We start from the raw sequence: 18602 nt of genomic DNA on the forward strand, positions 1-18602 counted from the left end.
TATCTATGTAAAATCAGATTTTAAACAATACTAACCACACCGCAAACCCCATGACTAACCTTAAATGAAGACATTTTATCTATGAATTTTTACGATATAGCCCATTTTGACTTTGCTGGTTGTCACTCGTTACCCCACAGCCAGAAAAGGGATCACATTCAACATCGGCTACGTTCGAACATGGTTTGTCACCTGGATGTCATTCGGCATTTCAAATTTAAAACCGCAAATTATATTCAAAAAGCATTCAATGTTAAGGGCCTGAGGTGTTCCGACTGAGCCAGGGAGATGCAAGTAGCTAAGGAAGGACCACAATACCTTTACTTACTAAAAACAAGGATATGTTAAAAATAAATAAAGTTGCAACGCTTTTAATACATCTAGGAAATGTCCCCAAAAATAAACGTTACCACACCGATACTAAATGTTCAATGTACCTGGGGCCTGTTGCACAAAACTAGGATAAGGGATTAAGCCAGGATATCTTGGTGATCCTGGCTCAATTGATCCGTAATCCGGTTGCACTAAAGATGGATAGGGGGCAGGAGGATATGTTATGGTATAAATTACCATGGAGATTTATTCTGTGGAGCTAGCCTGCTCCAGACCAGGCTAAATTCCAGGATCTATTTAATCTCATCCCTAATGTCAGTCAGCAGTCACCACAAATGGAAACCAATAGTTATTTCACTGCTCACTATACATTGTTATCACATATAACTAGACCCACTGTTATTATTTAAACGTTTGTGATCATTAATTTCAATGATTTTGGATAAAAAATGATTTTTAGATGATGTTGCTATCATTAGATAATTTACAGTTTCCCATAGACTATAAGGCTATATATAAAATGATAGAATATTAGGGCCACAGAGGGGAAAAAAACACAAGTCATAATATTGTAACCAGTTGTTTTAAAGGAGGACAGTTGTTAAAATGACAGATGTGGGGCATTTCGTGAAATTGTACTTCAGTATGGTTTCATAAACAAAGACATGCTGATGTGCCAGAATATTAAGTATCACATTGTCATAAGTATCAAAACTGTAAAAACAATATGTAGCTTTTCTGCAGAAAGAACCAGCCTCATAAATTTATGACTTTATCCTTTTTCTTCAGTGTGGCCCTAGTACTCTGTCATATAAACAAATACACATTCCATATGAATATAAAAACACAATGTGTAACATTATGTTCCTTTATTGAATAAGGACAAAACAAAGCAGGTAAACCATCAGCTCCTTTCGAAACTGAAGTCACAGTGACTCTACAAGATGGAAAGCACAGAATCCAAGCATATTATACAAAATGATACATACACATTCAAAGGTCTGTATATAACACACCCTGCATGTCTGCACACTAAAATAAATGCAGGACAAATCCATACACATCAACTGAACAGACAAATGAATGGATGCAGTAGCCTCCCTGCAGCCTTGTATTACACACAGTATACCGCACAAACATCATAAGAGGCCAAATTCGTCAAAAAACGAACCCAAAAAAACCCAAATTCCTCTGCCACCGCAGGACATATTTAACCAAAATTGAAAGCACACATACTAACTAAAATAATTCAACACATATTGGTCCCTCAGCAGCCGACCACTGTCGTCATCAGGGAAGATTGCCGGATTGTCCCAGTCCATGGCTGGTGGCACTCTGGGGGCCCTCTCCTTCCTCAGGCAGGCCACATTGTGGAGGACAGCACAAGCCACAGTAATATCACATGCCCTAACAGGGCTGACCCTTAATTTGTGAAGGCAGTGAAAGCGTGCCTTCAGGAGGCCAAAGGTCATTTCAACTCTGGCCCTGGTCCTGGCATGGGCATGGTTGTAGGCCTGCTGTGCTTCCTGGGGGTCTGTGAAAGGTGTCAGGAGAAAAGGCTGGCAGCCATACCCCCTGTCTCCCAGCAACACACCAGAGAATTCACCTGTCAACACAAAATCTCATCATTACTACCTCATAAACACAGTGATATTCTTGACACAGCCATGATGGTTATAAATAGGGGTTGTGTGGCTTACCTTGTGATAGGCACTGATAGATTTGAGGCCCGAAAGATTCTGGAGTCATGGACTGAGCCAGGCCATTTTGCCACAACATTGCTGATCACACAGTCAGCATTGCAGACCATCTGAAATCATAAGATGAGGAATATTACACCAATCAATGCACATCACTGGCAATGCAGAGTGTTCGTCAATGGACAATATCAAAAAGTTATGTTCACCTGAACATTAATGCTGTGAAAGGATTTCCTATTCACAAAATCGGCCTCATGGGCACCTGAGGGGGCTTTTATCCTTATGTGTGTGCAGTCCACTGCACCAATGACATTGGGGAAACCTGTCACACAAAGTAATGAGTATCCTACTATGTTTTAACAGTTGTCCTGTAATTTGTAGATCCTCTTACCTGCAATCCTATAGAACTCCTCTTTGATGTCACAGAGTCTTCTGTGGCCAGGGAAGGAGATGAAGACATCTGCTAATGCTTTGATAGCCAGACACACACTCCTTATTGTGCGGCAAATTGTGGCCTTGTTCAGCTGTTCTGCATCCCCCACTGAGTACAGGAAGGCTCCACTAGCAAAAAAGCGCAAGGCCACACAAACCATTTGCTCCACACTCAGTGCATGGCTCCGTGCAGTGCGGTGCTTAATCCTGGGACCCAGTAGTCTGCATAGATACCTGATGCCATCTGCAGAAAACCTGTATCTTTCATATAGATGGTCATCAGGGAAGGCCAGTGGGTCCAACCGGTCCCTGAAGACCCTTTCTCGCCTGAAGGCTCTCCTCAGCACAAGTGCTTCTTCATCCACCACATCTCGCACGAATGGGCATGCCATTGTCAGAGCAGAAAGGAACACACAATTTTGGGCCTTCATATAGGCTAGTGGCCACACCTGGTGCTGGGGGGGTGGGCAAAAGAGGGCGATGCCTTATAACGATGACTTGGTTGTACTGATTGCTGGGAAAATAAAAAAAACCTTAGAAAGATGCCACCGTCCTGTGTGCTCACAATAAGAGCTCATATGTCATGGCTCACTTGACTTTACGAGAATATACCTAATTTTTATTTTGAGCTGTGTCATCTTCTTGGAGCTGGGGGAGGAAAGAAAAATAATGATTAATACATTTGTGTTACAGTTAGCATACAGTGTACATTGAAGGCATATCTCACCTCCCTCTCAAGTTTTTTTATTTCAAGGTCCAGTTTCCTAATTGTCCTCTTTTTTATTTCGGACTCCAGTGCAAGATTTTCCATCTTTTTCTTCTTGTACTGAATGTCTATGTCTGCCAGTTCTATTTGGCGCCGGAGGTGGTTGCCATACAACTTTCTGATAGCTTGTGAGCTCTGTGAACACAATACAATTAGCGCAGCTGGAATTTGGCAGGATGTGGTGTCCTTTTATTAATACGCACTATGTTGCCAGGCTGGTTTTCCCACTGTATAGCATCTGGGTCCTGTAAAAGAAATTAGATTTTTTGATTTTGATGAGGACTCCTCACCATTGTAGAGTAAATAGTACTTTCACAGTCTTAACATGATACCTCATGCCTTCTGGAATCCAGAGAGATGGTCTCCTCCTCATCATCGTCTCCATCATGTGCTGTTGCTGCTGCACTGGGGCCTTCACCCTATCACATTTAATCGGATTCATATTGAAGCTAGTAGACAAGACATGCCAGGCCTACAGTATGCCTTTGATGGAGTACTCACTGGATCAGCATCGTCTGGTGCTTGTGCTGGTGGCTCTAACAGGAACACAGTGCTGCCAGACACTGCAAGGCAATAGGTAAACCAAAGTCAGACAGTCCAAATTGATTCAATATGAATGTGGTTGTATCCCATGTAGAGATGGAAGGACATACCTTGAATGAAGCGGGTGGCATCTTGGGAGGAACCTATGCTCGTCTCTTTCCCCCCAGGGATCCCCTCTAAGACGGGCCTGCCTTTATTTAGCTCCAAGGCCATGTCCTCTGCTGGGGTAAGGTCAGCCTTTGGTGACCCACCACCCGTGCCTTGTCTGTGGGTATTCTTTTTCACTGCTAAAACAGTACAGACAATGTGTGAGCAGGCACCTTCTGGGTACAATATATGCTTGTGCTTTGTTAAATATTAGTCAGGGACCATACCATTCTGCAGAATGTTCTTGTATTTGATTTTGACCTGCTGCCATGTCCGTTTTGGCCCGTTCATGTTTAATCTACACACACACACACACACACACACACACATTTAATGGAGTCACACTGCAAAAAATTACTTGGTATTTTTGTCTTGTTTTCAGTAAAAATATCAAAAAATGTATCATAGCTTTATACAGTGTGATGGAGTTACTTTACACAATTTCACTCATATCTGCAGTGCATTTCAATTAAAAATTTAACCGTTTCATAATTACAGTACAACTGCATTTTTGGAGATGTGAATTAAATATTTGAATTGTAATTGTGATGTTTCAGCGGAGCGGTGAGTGTGTAATTGTGCACTACTTACGCATTCAGGCGGTCTGCAATACTTTGCCACGCTTTTTCTCTTTGCTTTATCACTGTGGCGGTGTTGCCTTTCTTCTTAATTATATCTTTTACCTCCTCGTATGCCTCCATGAGGATTTGTGCTTCCGACGGGGAAAAGTACGCGGCTCTAGTTGCCATGGTAAATCAGTTAATCTATGATCTGTGGCGGGGTCTATTTGAGTGAGCCGTGAGCGCGCACCTATCCAGGATTGGTTTCACCTGGCTTAATGAATCCGTGTCTGCTCATCCTGGCTTGGTCTTTGTGCAACCAATTAAGCCTGGACGCACATGTTTTGGCTTCATTGAGCTCAGCTGAGTCATTTATCCCGGATGTCTTAATTCTACTTTTGTGCAACAGGCCCCTAGTCTGCAATCAAGTTTGTTTAGGTAAATATACACAGCTAGCTAGTAAACACTGCCAAAGATGCTACTGTTTTTTCTGCTGTCGAACGTCACTGCGCGATTGATGCCATCCAGTACCAGCATAGCGGTTGGTATGTGTTTGACTATTTTCACGAATGTTGTATACCAAAGACGATCTCTTAAAAACAGAGCAGGGGCCTGTTGCACAAAAGTAGAATTAAGACATCCGGGATAAATGACTCAGCTGAGCTCAATGAAGCCAAAACATGTGCGTCCAGGCTTAATTGGTTGCACAAAGACCAAGCCAGGATGAGCAGACACGGATTCATTAAGCCAGGTGAAACCAATCCTGGATAGGTGCGCGCTCACGGCTCACTCAAATAGACCCCGCCACAGATCATAGATTAACTGATTTACCATGGCAACTAGAGCCGCGTACTTTTCCCCGTCGGAAGCACAAATCCTCATGGAGGCATACGAGGAGGTAAAAGATATAATTAAGAAGAAAGGCAACACCGCCACAGTGATAAAGCAAAGAGAAAAAGCGTGGCAAAGTATTGCAGACCGCCTGAATGCGTAAGTAGTGCACAATTACACACTCACCGCTCCGCTGAAACATCACAATTACAATTCAAATATTTAATTCACATCTCCAAAAATGCAGTTGTACTGTAATTATGAAACGGTTAAATTTTTAATTGAAATGCACTGCAGATATGAGTGAAATTGTGTAAAGTAACTCCATCACACTGTATAAAGCTATGATACATTTTTTGATATTTTTACTGAAAACAAGACAAAAATACCAAGTAATTTTTTGCAGTGTGACTCCATTAAATGTGTGTGTGTGTGTGTGTGTGTGTGTGTAGATTAAACATGAACGGGCCAAAACGGACATGGCAGCAGGTCAAAATCAAATACAAGAACATTCTGCAGAATGGTATGGTCCCTGACTAATATTTAACAAAGCACAAGCATATATTGTACCCAGAAGGTGCCTGCTCACACATTGTCTGTACTGTTTTAGCAGTGAAAAAGAATACCCACAGACAAGGCACGGGTGGTGGGTCACCAAAGGCTGACCTTACCCCAGCAGAGGACATGGCCTTGGAGCTAAATAAAGGCAGGCCCGTCTTAGAGGGGATCCCTGGGGGGAAAGAGACGAGCATAGGTTCCTCCCAAGATGCCACCCGCTTCATTCAAGGTATGTCCTTCCATCTCTACATGGGATACAACCACATTCATATTGAATCAATTTGGACTGTCTGACTTTGGTTTACCTATTGCCTTGCAGTGTCTGGCAGCACTGTGTTCCTGTTAGAGCCACCAGCACAAGCACCAGACGATGCTGATCCAGTGAGTACTCCATCAAAGGCATACTGTAGGCCTGGCATGTCTTGTCTACTAGCTTCAATATGAATCCGATTAAATGTGATAGGGTGAAGGCCCCAGTGCAGCAGCAACAGCACATGATGGAGACGATGATGAGGAGGAGACCATCTCTCTGGATTCCAGAAGGCATGAGGTATCATGTTAAGACTGTGAAAGTACTATTTACTCTACAATGGTGAGGAGTCCTCATCAAAATCAAAAAATCTAATTTCTTTTACAGGACCCAGATGCTATACAGTGGGAAAACCAGCCTGGCAACATAGTGCGTATTAATAAAAGGACACCACATCCTGCCAAATTCCAGCTGCGCTAATTGTATTGTGTTCACAGAGCTCACAAGCTATCAGAAAGTTGTATGGCAACCACCTCCGGCGCCAAATAGAACTGGCAGACATAGACATTCAGTACAAGAAGAAAAAGATGGAAAATCTTGCACTGGAGTCCGAAATAAAAAAGAGGACAATTAGGAAACTGGACCTTGAAATAAAAAAACTTGAGAGGGAGGTGAGATATGCCTTCAATGTACACTGTATGCTAACTGTAACACAAATGTATTAATCATTATTTTTCTTTCCTCCCCCAGCTCCAAGAAGATGACACAGCTCAAAATAAAAATTAGGTATATTCTCGTAAAGTCAAGTGAGCCATGACATATGAGCTCTTATTGTGAGCACACAGGACGGTGGCATCTTTCTAAGGTTTTTTTTATTTTCCCAGCAATCAGTACAACCAAGTCATCGTTATAAGGCATCGCCCTCTTTTGCCCACCCCCCCAGCACCAGGTGTGGCCACTAGCCTATATGAAGGCCCAAAATTGTGTGTTCCTTTCTGCTCTGACAATGGCATGCCCATTCGTGCGAGATGTGGTGGATGAAGAAGCACTTGTGCTGAGGAGAGCCTTCAGGCGAGAAAGGGTCTTCAGGGACCGGTTGGACCCACTGGCCTTCCCTGATGACCATCTATATGAAAGATACAGGTTTTCTGCAGATGGCATCAGGTATCTATGCAGACTACTGGGTCCCAGGATTAAGCACCGCACTGCACGGAGCCATGCACTGAGTGTGGAGCAAATGGTTTGTGTGGCCTTGCGCTTTTTTGCTAGTGGAGCCTTCCTGTACTCAGTGGGGGATGCAGAACAGCTGAACAAGGCCACAATTTGCCGCACAATAAGGAGTGTGTGTCTGGCTATCAAAGCATTAGCAGATGTCTTCATCTCCTTCCCTGGCCACAGAAGACTCTGTGACATCAAAGAGGAGTTCTATAGGATTGCAGGTAAGAGGATCTACAAATTACAGGACAACTGTTAAAACATAGTAGGATACTCATTACTTTGTGTGACAGGTTTCCCCAATGTCATTGGTGCAGTGGACTGCACACACATAAGGATAAAAGCCCCCTCAGGTGCCCATGAGGCCGATTTTGTGAATAGGAAATCCTTTCACAGCATTAATGTTCAGGTGAACATAACTTTTTGATATTGTCCATTGACGAACACTCTGCATTGCCAGTGATGTGCATTGATTGGTGTAATATTCCTCATCTTATGATTTCAGATGGTCTGCAATGCTGACTGTGTGATCAGCAATGTTGTGGCAAAATGGCCTGGCTCAGTCCATGACTCCAGAATCTTTCGGGCCTCAAATCTATCAGTGCCTATCACAAGGTAAGCCACACAACCCCTATTTATAACCATCATGGCTGTGTCAAGAATATCACTGTGTTTATGAGGTAGTAATGATGAGATTTTGTGTTGACAGGTGAATTCTCTGGTGTGTTGCTGGGAGACAGGGGGTATGGCTGCCAGCCTTTTCTCCTGACACCTTTCACAGACCCCCAGGAAGCACAGCAGGCCTACAACCATGCCCATGCCAGGACCAGGGCCAGAGTTGAAATGACCTTTGGCCTCCTGAAGGCACGCTTTCACTGCCTTCACAAATTAAGGGTCAGCCCTGTTAGGGCATGTGATATTACTGTGGCTTGTGCTGTCCTCCACAATGTGGCCTGCCTGAGGAAGGAGAGGGCCCCCAGAGTGCCACCAGCCATGGACTGGGACAATCCGGCAATCTTCCCTGATGACGACAGTGGTCGGCTGCTGAGGGACCAATATGTGTTGAATTATTTTAGTTAGTATGTGTGCTTTCAATTTTGGTTAAATATGTCCTGCGGTGGCAGAGGAATTTGGGTTTTTTTGGGTTCGTTTTTTGATGAATTTGGCCTCTTATGATGTTTGTGCGGTATACTGTGTGTAATACAAGGCTGCAGGGAGGCTACTGCATCCATTCATTTGTCTGTTCAGTTGATGTGTATGGATTTGTCCTGCATTTATTTTAGTGTGCAGACATGCAGGGTGTGTTATATACAGACCTTTGAATGTGTATGTATCATTTTGTATAATATGCTTGGATTCTGTGCTTTCCATCTTGTAGAGTCACTGTGACTTCAGTTTCGAAAGGAGCTGATGGTTTACCTGCTTTGTTTTGTCCTTATTCAATAAAGGAACATAATGTTACACATTGTGTTTTTATATTCATATGGAATGTGTATTTGTTTATATGACAGAGTACTAGGGCCACACTGAAGAAAAAGGATAAAGTCATAAATTTATGAGGCTGGTTCTTTCTGCAGAAAAGCTACATATTGTTTTTACAGTTTTGATACTTATGACAATGTGATACTTAATATTCTGGCACATCAGCATGTCTTTGTTTATGAAACCATACTGAAGTACAATTTCACGAAATGCCCCACATCTGTCATTTTAACAACTGTCCTCCTTTAAAACAACTGGTTACAATATTATGACTTGTGTTTTTTTCCCCTCTGTGGCCCTAATATTCTATCATTTTATATATAGCCTTATAGTCTATGGGAAACTGTAAATTATCTAATGATAGCAACATCATCTAAAAATCATTTTTTATCCAAAATCATTGAAATTAATGATCACAAACGTTTAAATAATAACAGTGGGTCTAGTTATATGTGATAACAATGTATAGTGAGCAGTGAAATAACTATTGGTTTCCATTTGTGGTGACTGCTGACTGACATTAGGGATGAGATTAAATAGATCCTGGAATTTAGCCTGGTCTGGAGCAGGCTAGCTCCACAGAATAAATCTCCATGGTAATTTATACCATAACATATCCTCCTGCCCCCTATCCATCTTTAGTGCAACCGGATTACGGATCAATTGAGCCAGGATCACCAAGATATCCTGGCTTAATCCCTTATCCTAGTTTTGTGCAACAGGCCCCAGGTTAAGTAAAATTAGATACAAAATGGTATAGCCAAAACACCACCTGAGCGAGCCACAACTCTGTGGTTCGAGCTTCTTCTATGATATAATGGCGGTCCGTGCATGCCGCCACCTACTGTGCTGTAGTGTGTAGTCAATCACGATTTACAACATTTCTAAATACTCCTTCCTAAATCAGTACTTTTGAGAAAATACAAAAAAGCCCTACACATCTATCAAAATTACTCTGATCTTACATTTGCCCTCAACTCTACCCAGTGGAACATTAATATCAATTATATCTATTTTCAAAGCTTTTTTGGCTAACTGGTCTACAATTACATTCCCTTCCACACCCGAATGTGCTGGGACCTTGCAGAATCTCACTAATACACCCATTCTCTCAATTCTCCTTAACATTAATATCTCCAATAGTAGGCCACTCCTATTAGATTTACCTGATGATAAACTATTCAACACAGACAGAGAATCTGAGCATACTGTAATGACCTGACTAGATCATAAAGGAACAATTGTCCAGACAGAGGCTAGAGTTTACGAATTGACGGTTTATTAACCCAACTTTACACAGGCTACTGTTTGGCTGTAGCCCACGCCAAATAAATTAAAGATAACCCACAAGCCAACCGTGACCTTCTCTTGTGAAGGCCAGACGTAAGAGAGAGAACAAAGGCTAAACCTGGTCTTAACTTCCAATGCTCCATCCCCCTGCCCAACCCCCACCCCACTCCGCCAACCGCCAGGATGCCCAGCATCAGAACATTCCTGGCATTCCCGTGATTGGCAGATAGCAGGTTGATTGGCATGTCGGACCCTGCGAACACTGGGTACTGGTAAGTACAACACAACCACCTCCTAGCCTAACACATAACACACAGCTGTCTGTACGGGTCGCTACAATACTATAATTCCAACAGGTTGTATGTCCTCCACCCACTGGAGGCCACTATTATCGGCAACAGTTCAACTGAGTATACTGAAAGTTAATCTCTTAGTCTTCTACATACCCGTATCTGCACATCAAATTCAGGAATGTAAACGACTGTTCCTGTGCGCCCATTATCTGGGTCCTTGGATCCATCTGTGAAAATATGTTTTAAAAAAGCCTAAAAACTTCTACCAATGTAATTATCAACCAGTTTCCCTATATCATTGACTTCTGACCAATCTTTCCTTTTCTCTACCAAGGTTAGATCAACATCAGGATCTGGGAGTAACTATGGAAGAACATCCCCTATCACCACAGAAGGGACAGTCTCCAAATCCCTCAAACCACTCTCATGAGCAAGCTGTATCACAACCCGGCCGTGATTGGGAGTCCCATAGGGCGGTGCACAATTGGCCCAGCGTCGTCCGGGTTAGGGTTTGTCTGGGGTAGGCCGTCATTGCAAATAAGAATTTGTTCTTAACTGACTTGCCTAGTTAAATGAAAGTTAAATAAAAATAAAAAAGCTTTCCAACTGTCCAACCAAAACCACTACTTTGTCTACTAGTATGTTCCCAACGATCATCTAGAACAGTAGCATTGGGATGCTCAACCTCACAGCCTTTCAACATAAGCCAATAAGCTAATGACCATTTTTTATGCCGTATATCCAAAGACATCTCACCTGCCTCCACTAGTAAGGCACATACAGATGTTGATTTAAATGCACCAATACATATCCTTAAAGCTATACACTGGATTTTGTCCAGCTTCTGAAGCCAAATCTTAGGCGTTGTTCCATAAACTATACACCCGTATTCAATTGTCGTCCTGATCAGAGCTCTATAAATATCAATCAACGATTGTCTATCAGCTCCCCATTCATAACCAGAGACCGAGCACATAAGATTCACCACCTTCTTACACTTTGTTTCAACATTTATGACATTATCTTCCCATTTATATCGCTCATTGAACAATAGACCCAAATATTTGTACTTAGAAACCCTCCTTATAGGCTGTCCATACAGAAACAACTGTATATTATCTGCAACTTTCTTATTCAAGAAGAACATACAACAAGACTTCGCCACTGACAATTTAAAACCCCAGTCAATCGACCATCTTTCAACATCCACTATAGCTTGTTGAATAGATTTGATCACATGAGAGACATTCCTTCCCCTCTAAATAGCCACATCATCAGCATATAGGGAAGCCCAATACCCCTACCTACATTCGAAAACACATTGTTAATCATAATGTTGAAGAAAATAGGACTGATAGCGCTGCCTTGAGGAATACCGTTGTCAACTCCATAGGCATCAAATATAAATGCTCCTATTTTAATTCGGAAAGAGCGATTAAATAAGGCCAAAAACCAGTTATATAATCTGTCACCAATACCAATTCTTTCAATCTTATTCAGTAGGCCCTTTCTCCACATAGTGTCATAAGCCTTTTCAATGTAAAAAAAGACAGTAGCCATTACTTTTTTCATGACCAGAGTTTTTTCAACTTCATTGTTCACCTTTACTAACGCATCCAATGTAGATCTACCTTTACGGAATCCACTTTGACATTGACTCAATAAACCTCTATGTTCCAGGAAATAAGACTGGAAATATGACTATCATCTTTTCCATCAGTTTACAGAAGTTAGAGGTCAGTGCTATTGGTCTATAACTATCAGCACATGAAGGGTCCTTGCCAGGCTTTACAAATGGTAATATTACTGCACGTTTCCAACCAGAAGGTATAACCCCCTCACTCCAAATTGTATTAAATAATCAAAGGAGAACATGTAGGACCTTATCAGGTAGATGCTTAAACATTACATAGCACAACTGACCATGACCTGGGGCTGTATATCCACAGCCTTTTAAGGCTGAACGCATCTCATGTACAGTAAAAACAGCATCTAAAGAAGAGTCAACAGTATCTCTTTTCTTATACACATTAACATGACCATTTAAAATCTCACACCTGCGTTACTTATATACTTCATCCAATTAACCCCACCATGTACCCTAGCAAATGTGTTCCCCAACAAGTCAGCTTTTTCTTTATCAGTTACGGACATTTGACCCACAACCAAAACTGGAATTCGAGAAGACTTACTTCTTCCAGTCATCTTATTCAACATAGACCATACATCTGACAGCTCAATACCCCTGCATATTGTAGAGCAGAACTGTCTCCATCCATTTCTCTTGACAGACTTAATGACCCTACGTACTAAAGCTCTCTTCCTTTGGAAATCAACTAGATTCTCAGGAGTCATATTCCTACGCAACATTCTGTAAGTCCTATTTTTTTCTTGAATTGCCGCAGTGCACTCTTCAGTTCACCAAGGAAACACCTTTATTTTCTCACCCACTTCACTCATTGCTACATATAGATTCGCAGCATTCAATATCTGAGGTTACAGAGGGATCACATACATCAACCAGCCTCTAAAGACAACTGTCCAATAGACTTTAAGCAATGATCTCCAAACTTTTCCCAGTCTGCTTCTTGAAATCCCCATATTCTGAATGGTACCCTATCTGGAATACTAACATCAAAGTTTATGGTACACCAAATCTGGAAATGATCACGTCTAACAGTAAAATCATTCATTACATTATATTCACACATAGATGCAATATAGTTAGAAGCTGTTATGAGGTCCAGGCAGGATGTAACCCCTCTAACAACATCAACTCTTGTACCACATCCATTGTTAAGACATACTAATGCTGTGGTTTCTATCATATCTTCCACAATGTACCATTACGCTGCATCGGCAAGATAGAACAGCTGCCTCCGGTAAGACAAGGTGTGGCAGTCTGTGTATATTTGTAAACAACAGCTGGAGCACGAAATCTAATATTAAGGAAGTCTCAAGGTTTTGCTCGCCTGAGGTAGAGTATCTCATGATAAGCTGTAGACCACACTATTTATCAAGTTTTAATTTATATTTTTCGTACCTGTCTATTTACCACCACAAACCGATGCTGGCACTAAATTGAACCTTTATTTAACTAGGCAAGCCAGTTAAGAACAAATTCTTGTTTACAATGATGACCTACCCCGGTGAAACCCAGCGTCATGCTGGTCCAATTATGCGTCACCCTATGGGACTCCCAATCACAGCCGGATGTGTATAAGAACAAACAGAAAAACGCTCATCCAGAGGCAGTGCTCATAGTGGCCGGGGACTTTAATGCAGGGAAACTTAAATCCATTTTACATCGTTTCTACCAGCATGTTAAATGTGCAACCAGAGGGGAAAAAAACTCTAGAACACCTTTACTCCACCCACAGAGATGCATACAAAGCTCTCCCTCGCCCTCCATTTGGCAAATCTGATCATAATTCTATCCTCCTGATTCCTGCTTACAAGCAAAAACTAAAGCAGGACGCACCAGTGACTCGTTCAATAAAGAAGTGGTCAGATGACGCAGATGCTAAGCTACAGGACTGTTTTGCTAGAACAGACTGGAATATGTTCTGGGATTCTTCCGATGGCATTGAGGAGTACACCACATCAGTCACTGGCTTCATCAATAAGTGCATCGATGACGTCGTCCCCACAGTGACCGTACGTACAGAGGAATGCTAACTTGTGTCACTGGCATAGAGGGCGTTGGCGGAGCAGCCTGTCCCCCGTGCTCCGTGTTGGCCTCGGAGCCTCTGGGGACTGTGTGCCATGCTGTACCAGAGGGGCAGATTGGGAAAGAAAGGCAGACAGGTCAGGTCCATGTGGAGGGGTGGTCAGGTCAACTCCCTGTTCGTTCCTCTCCAGGAAGGATGAGACCATTCGTGCCTCCTCAAATTCCCTTCTTGCTTGACGGTGCCGTCGCTGCTGTGCCAGGTCCTTGGCAATGAATTCCCGTTACTGTAGAGCTCTACGGGCCTGCACATCCAATAGGTGATATTGTTCGTCAGCCTGTCGTTCCTCCTCAATCTGAAGCTCAATTTCCTTCAACGCTAGTAGGACAGCGGTCTGTGAATCGCTGAGGGCTAGTGAATGGCGGCTGCCATGGCCACTTCGAAAGGGGTATCCACTGGTCGAACTCTCACTCCGTCAAGAGTGCCTCGACGATTTCCCATTAGTTAAGGGGTGAGCAGAGCCTGCCTCAGGAAGCTGGTCGACTAGTGCGTTGGGTGTTACCTCCTCCATAGATTCTTCCTGTAGACCACTTTCCCGTCCCAAAGCAGTTTCCGGTCCTTGGCTCGGAGGGGATGGTTGATGGCTGAAACGTACAGTTGATCCATCACCACTTTGAGCTCTGGTGGGCTTGCCCTTTGATGTGGGAAACTCGACCACATAATCCTTAAGATAACCAGGTGCTTGTCTGGTTCTTCTGGTGGTAGAGGATGAAACCAGGTGCTTGTCTGGTTCTTCTGGTGGTTGAGGATGAAACCAGGTGCTTGTCTGGTTCTTCTGGTGGTTGAGGATGAAGCCTTCCTTGTTGCTTTAGGCTTAGCTCCTGGATCTTTTATTTGTTCCAAGACTTTTCCCTCAGCTGCTTTCTTCCTCTCTCCTTCCTTCCAGTGGAGACAATTCTTCCTTCTCCATTTCCTTTTCACCTGTCTTTGGTTCAGTCATGATCCTGCTCAAAGGACCATTGAAAGATTAGTGGAATCTGTGTGGGGAGGAATGAGACTGAGGCAGGAATTCCTTTAACCATTAAGTGGTATATTTACTGGGTAGTCTGTGCTGCATAACAAAGGAAACAGAATAACATGTATCCAATCAAATTGATAACATGTATACAATCAAAATCATATTCACAAAGATCACATCATAACAATCATTCATTATTAACATAATTAGGGAATTCAACAAACCAGTTCATTAAGAAGTCAATAGGAATCATCCTTGAGTCATTTATGCACGTAACTATATATCATAATCATGAGAAGAATAATACAAACAGTGATCAGTTATTCAATCTATAATCCCCATTAGTTTGATATCAGAATCGATCAGTTCAGCAAACGATGACGTTTCATATTTCACTCTTTCAAGTGTCTTCAGATGTACATGTAATGTCATTACATATTAACCATATATCAATGGCATAATTGGCCTGTGATGATCTGTAGGGCCGTGATCATTGACCATTCACATTACACAATAGGTTTGAAGCGTGCGCTTCAAGCCGCGCTCCGCGGTAATAACTATAAACAATAACTGATGGCCCACTCTCCCGATCGCAACAGATACTTCAGATGACAGGTTCAGATGAAAGGTAACAGATTTGGTGGATTCATGGACATACAGAACTTCTGGATTAGACGAAGTTAAGGACGAGAAAGCAGCGAGATCGGGCGATGGAGATTTCCTCCTTTTATGGAGTTGAGATCTGTCTGACTTTTCCACCTGACCTAATTAAAGCGCCCCTGGCCCAGCTGAGTAAGTGGCCATGAATTAAAGGATTTTTCCACCAACTCCATGGGCCTTTTCTACAGTATTTCAGATTGTAACTTTAAACCACATTTGTTTCTAATACACAACTCATTTTCACTTGCCATAGTTCATGTGCAGCAGAATTCCATGAAAAAGGAAATCATTATTTGGAGATAATCATTTACAAAATATACAAATCAGGAACGAGCAACTTGATTGGTTAAAAAGAATAGCGTTTACCCTCAGTGTTTTAATTTTATTTTTGTATCTCTTCTTAAAATCTGCCATCCTCTCTCTCAGTAATCCATCTTCAGGGAGAAGTGACACCATAAGAACAAGACCGTTGATGTCCTCCACATGGTTGTGTTGACGGTGGGAGGCCTGAGGGGCGGGTCATCATCAGTCACTGACTTCCTCACCCCGACTGGCGGAGACGTTCTCATTAAGAAAGAGCACACAGTAGAGTAGGAGGTAGATAGATACAGTAGCTGTTACCTCGGAGATCGTCTACATTACCGTCAGCAACTGCAGACCGACTGATCAGACCTACAAACCACCTTTCATCCTAAATTACCACTCATTATGATTAGATCAGTCAGTCTGCAGCCGCCGGCAGCAACGTAGTTGATCTCAAACATGCACTACGTGAAGAAATAGCCTTTTGTTGATGGTCTTGCAGCCCTGGACGGAGAAGATCTTCTCACCTTTTGGGAAAAAGACAAATTCTCTGGCCATCTGGTCGACTACGTCCTGGTCGGGCTCCAAGCCCTTGGCGGACATTTCTGCCATGCCACACAGCAGCACGTGTCTGTACTCCAGAGGCAGGAAGGGGACAAAGAAGTCAACTAGGTTCTTGTCTATCAGACTGGTGTGCCACAACCCACCTACACAGAGAAAGGGAGGGAGGGACACAGTCATGAGATGGGCAAGAAGAAGCTACCACCAATTGCTTACCCAATCCTCTGATGTACACAAGTGCCTAGGGGGTAAGGATAGTCATAAGATGGGCAGGGACAAGAAAGGCAGATGGACAGAATATAGACAGAATATAGAAATCACAGGTAATCTTTGAATTGAAGGTCTGAAAAGACTCCAATAACATCCCCAGTCTTCTAATCCCAGGCTTAGTAACATAAAATGAGAGAATCCTGACCTTAGAGAAACATGTGCATGATTAGTTAAATATAAAAAAGAGTTACCAAAAGTTCATAAGTTAGGCTTCAGCCCTAAAGAATGACAGCATAGTGGCTTACTGTTCTTGTTGTTGAACACGGACAGGGAGAGAGCTGGTTCTAAGTCATGCAATTGTATCTCCTCTCGGTCTCGACCTGCTTTCCAGAAGTCCAGGGCCACCTGCGTGATGTGCTCTCCTCCAGCGTTGCTATGGACATGAGCAAAACAAACTAGTAGATATTAAAGTTGCACTATGCAGAAATGTCCTGGTTGCTAAAACTAATAGTTCGCCTAATTTCAGTTTGTGACAAAATAAGCTGGTAGAGAATCACTGTACAATCTAAACCGCTGTAAAATATATTTTCTACAACTAATAATATTGTTGATTCAGCTGAAGCTGGTGTAAAAAAACAAAAGTAAAAGACAAAAACAAAACTTAAGAATGGGAAGCATAGAAATTGAGCACATAGCAGATCTACTCCTTCTTAGACTTGCTTTCAAGTAGATATATCTATTACTCACATTTCTATGCGAGTTTGGTCAGGTCGCCCATAAAAGTTGCGTATTGCCACTTTAAGCTGGGTTCAACTTTCTTTTTCTTCCTCACTGGTCCGGACATGGGGTAGTTTCTAAATGCATTAGGTTCATGTGTGGTGATTTTATTTGCAAAATAAAAAATCTGAAGTAACTGAACTTTAGTTTTGGGAGGCCGTATCTGATTGACAGCTGACTTTTAGCTAAGTAAAACCATGGACACTGCAACGAGTCGTTAAGTTGTGGGAAAGATAGGATGATGGATGACTAATATATTTGACTGTAAATCCAGTTTAAAAAAACGTAAGATTCCAAAAACAACACAGGAATTCTTATCACACACTGCTGGTCTGTCTGCCCTACCTGAGAAAGATGAAGATGGCTTTGCGGTAGGAGACCCTGTGCAGATATTCGTAGTATTCCAGGTAGGGCTTTATACAGTCGATTAGGCCAGGGTGCATCTTGTCCATCTCGTCAAAGATGAACATGGAACGTGGGCAGTTGGTGACGTTGCCTTTGACCCACTGCTGCAGCTGAGACTGGGGGATGGTCACAACAGTTTAAACAGACTTATCTACAGCAGTGAAGATATATTTTGCGGCATTGCTGTAAGCTATTTAAAAAATTCAGATATACCAGTCAAAAGTTTGGGCACACCTCATTCTACGTTTTTATTTTTTACTATTTTCTACATTGTAAAATAATAGTGAAGACATCAAAACTATGAAATAACACATACGGAATCATACAGTAACCAAAAAAGTGTTAAACCAATCCAAATATATTTTATATTTGAGATTCTACAAAAGTAGCCACCATTTGCCTTGACAGCTTTGCACACTCTTGGCATTCTCTCAACCAGCTTCCTACATATGCTGAGCAATTGTTGATTGCTTTATCTTCACTCTGCGGTCCAACTCATCCCAAACCATCTCAATTGGTTTGAGGTCAGGTATTTGTGGAGGCCAGGTCATCTGATGCAGCACTCCATCACTCTCCTTCTTGGTCAAATAGCCCTTACAC

General features: G+C 42.4%; 3 protein-coding genes across 13 annotated transcripts in view; 1 reads left to right on the top strand and 2 right to left on the bottom strand.

The window, feature by feature from the left end:
- Positions 1-1187: 1187 nt before the first annotated feature.
- On the bottom strand, positions 1188-4897 carry LOC139552050 (putative nuclease HARBI1). Of its 6 annotated transcripts, XM_071363417.1 has the most exons (10): positions 4149-4897; positions 3885-4061; positions 3733-3794; positions 3564-3650; positions 3435-3476; positions 3193-3366; positions 3078-3113; positions 2425-2979; positions 2034-2143; positions 1188-1939 (listed from the first exon to the last, which is right to left on the bottom strand). In XM_071363417.1, exons 1-7 carry the CDS (start codon positions 4249-4251, stop codon positions 3078-3080), a joined length of 681 nt encoding a protein of 226 aa, XP_071219518.1. In that variant the 5' UTR covers positions 4252-4897; the 3' UTR covers positions 1188-1939; positions 2034-2143; positions 2425-2979. The 6 variants fall into 6 exon arrangements, with proteins under 6 accessions (XP_071219518.1, XP_071219517.1, XP_071219516.1 ...); XM_071363416.1 differs by having other exon boundaries at positions 3078-3366; XM_071363415.1 differs by having other exon boundaries at positions 2425-3366.
- Positions 4898-5086: 189 nt separating this feature from the next.
- LOC139552038 (putative nuclease HARBI1) lies at positions 5087-8817 on the top strand. 5 transcript variants are annotated; one of them, XM_071363393.1, is made up of 10 exons: positions 5087-5835; positions 5923-6099; positions 6190-6251; positions 6334-6420; positions 6508-6549; positions 6618-6791; positions 6871-6906; positions 7005-7559; positions 7841-7950; positions 8045-8817. In XM_071363393.1, the coding sequence occupies exons 1-7, from the start codon at positions 5733-5735 to the stop codon at positions 6904-6906; spliced, it is 681 nt and encodes a 226-aa protein (XP_071219494.1). In that variant the 5' UTR covers positions 5087-5732; the 3' UTR covers positions 7005-7559; positions 7841-7950; positions 8045-8817. The 5 variants fall into 5 exon arrangements, with proteins under 5 accessions (XP_071219494.1, XP_071219493.1, XP_071219492.1 ...); XM_071363392.1 differs by having other exon boundaries at positions 6618-6906; XM_071363391.1 differs by having other exon boundaries at positions 6618-7559.
- A 6320-nt stretch (positions 8818-15137) lies between these two features.
- LOC139552046 (torsin-1A-like) overlaps positions 15138-18602 on the bottom strand; it is a 33327-nt gene continuing 29862 nt past the window's right edge. For both annotated transcript variants that reach the window (XM_071363404.1, XM_071363403.1), the window contains exons 3-5: positions 17943-18118; positions 17126-17253; positions 15138-16756 (exon numbers count right to left, since the gene is read on the bottom strand). In XM_071363404.1, the coding sequence (XP_071219505.1) occupies positions 16503-16756; positions 17126-17253; positions 17943-18118 (558 nt within the window). In that variant the 3' untranslated portion in view covers positions 15138-16502. The remainder of the gene's footprint in view (positions 16757-17125; positions 17254-17942; positions 18119-18602) is intronic.

The sequence above is a fragment of the Salvelinus alpinus genome, chromosome 24, assembly GCF_045679555.1.
Source record: "Salvelinus alpinus chromosome 24, SLU_Salpinus.1, whole genome shotgun sequence".
Taxonomy (NCBI): Eukaryota; Metazoa; Chordata; class Actinopteri; order Salmoniformes; family Salmonidae; genus Salvelinus; species Salvelinus alpinus.

Coding starts and splice junctions, on each gene's coding strand:
- LOC139552050 (XM_071363412.1), bottom strand. CDS start 2,896: ATGAAGGCCCAAAATTGTGTGTTCCTTTCTGCTCTGACAATGGCATGC. Junction 2,356..2,424: donor GGAGTTCTATAGGATTGCAG/GTAAGAGGATCT, acceptor TTTGTGTGACAG/GTTTCCCCAATGTCATTGGT. Junction 2,144..2,239: donor TTCACAGCATTAATGTTCAG/GTGAACATAACT, acceptor TTATGATTTCAG/ATGGTCTGCAATGCTGACTG.
- LOC139552038 (XM_071363389.1), top strand. CDS start 7,088: ATGAAGGCCCAAAATTGTGTGTTCCTTTCTGCTCTGACAATGGCATGC. Junction 7,560..7,628: donor GGAGTTCTATAGGATTGCAG/GTAAGAGGATCT, acceptor TTTGTGTGACAG/GTTTCCCCAATGTCATTGGT. Junction 7,745..7,840: donor TTCACAGCATTAATGTTCAG/GTGAACATAACT, acceptor TTATGATTTCAG/ATGGTCTGCAATGCTGACTG.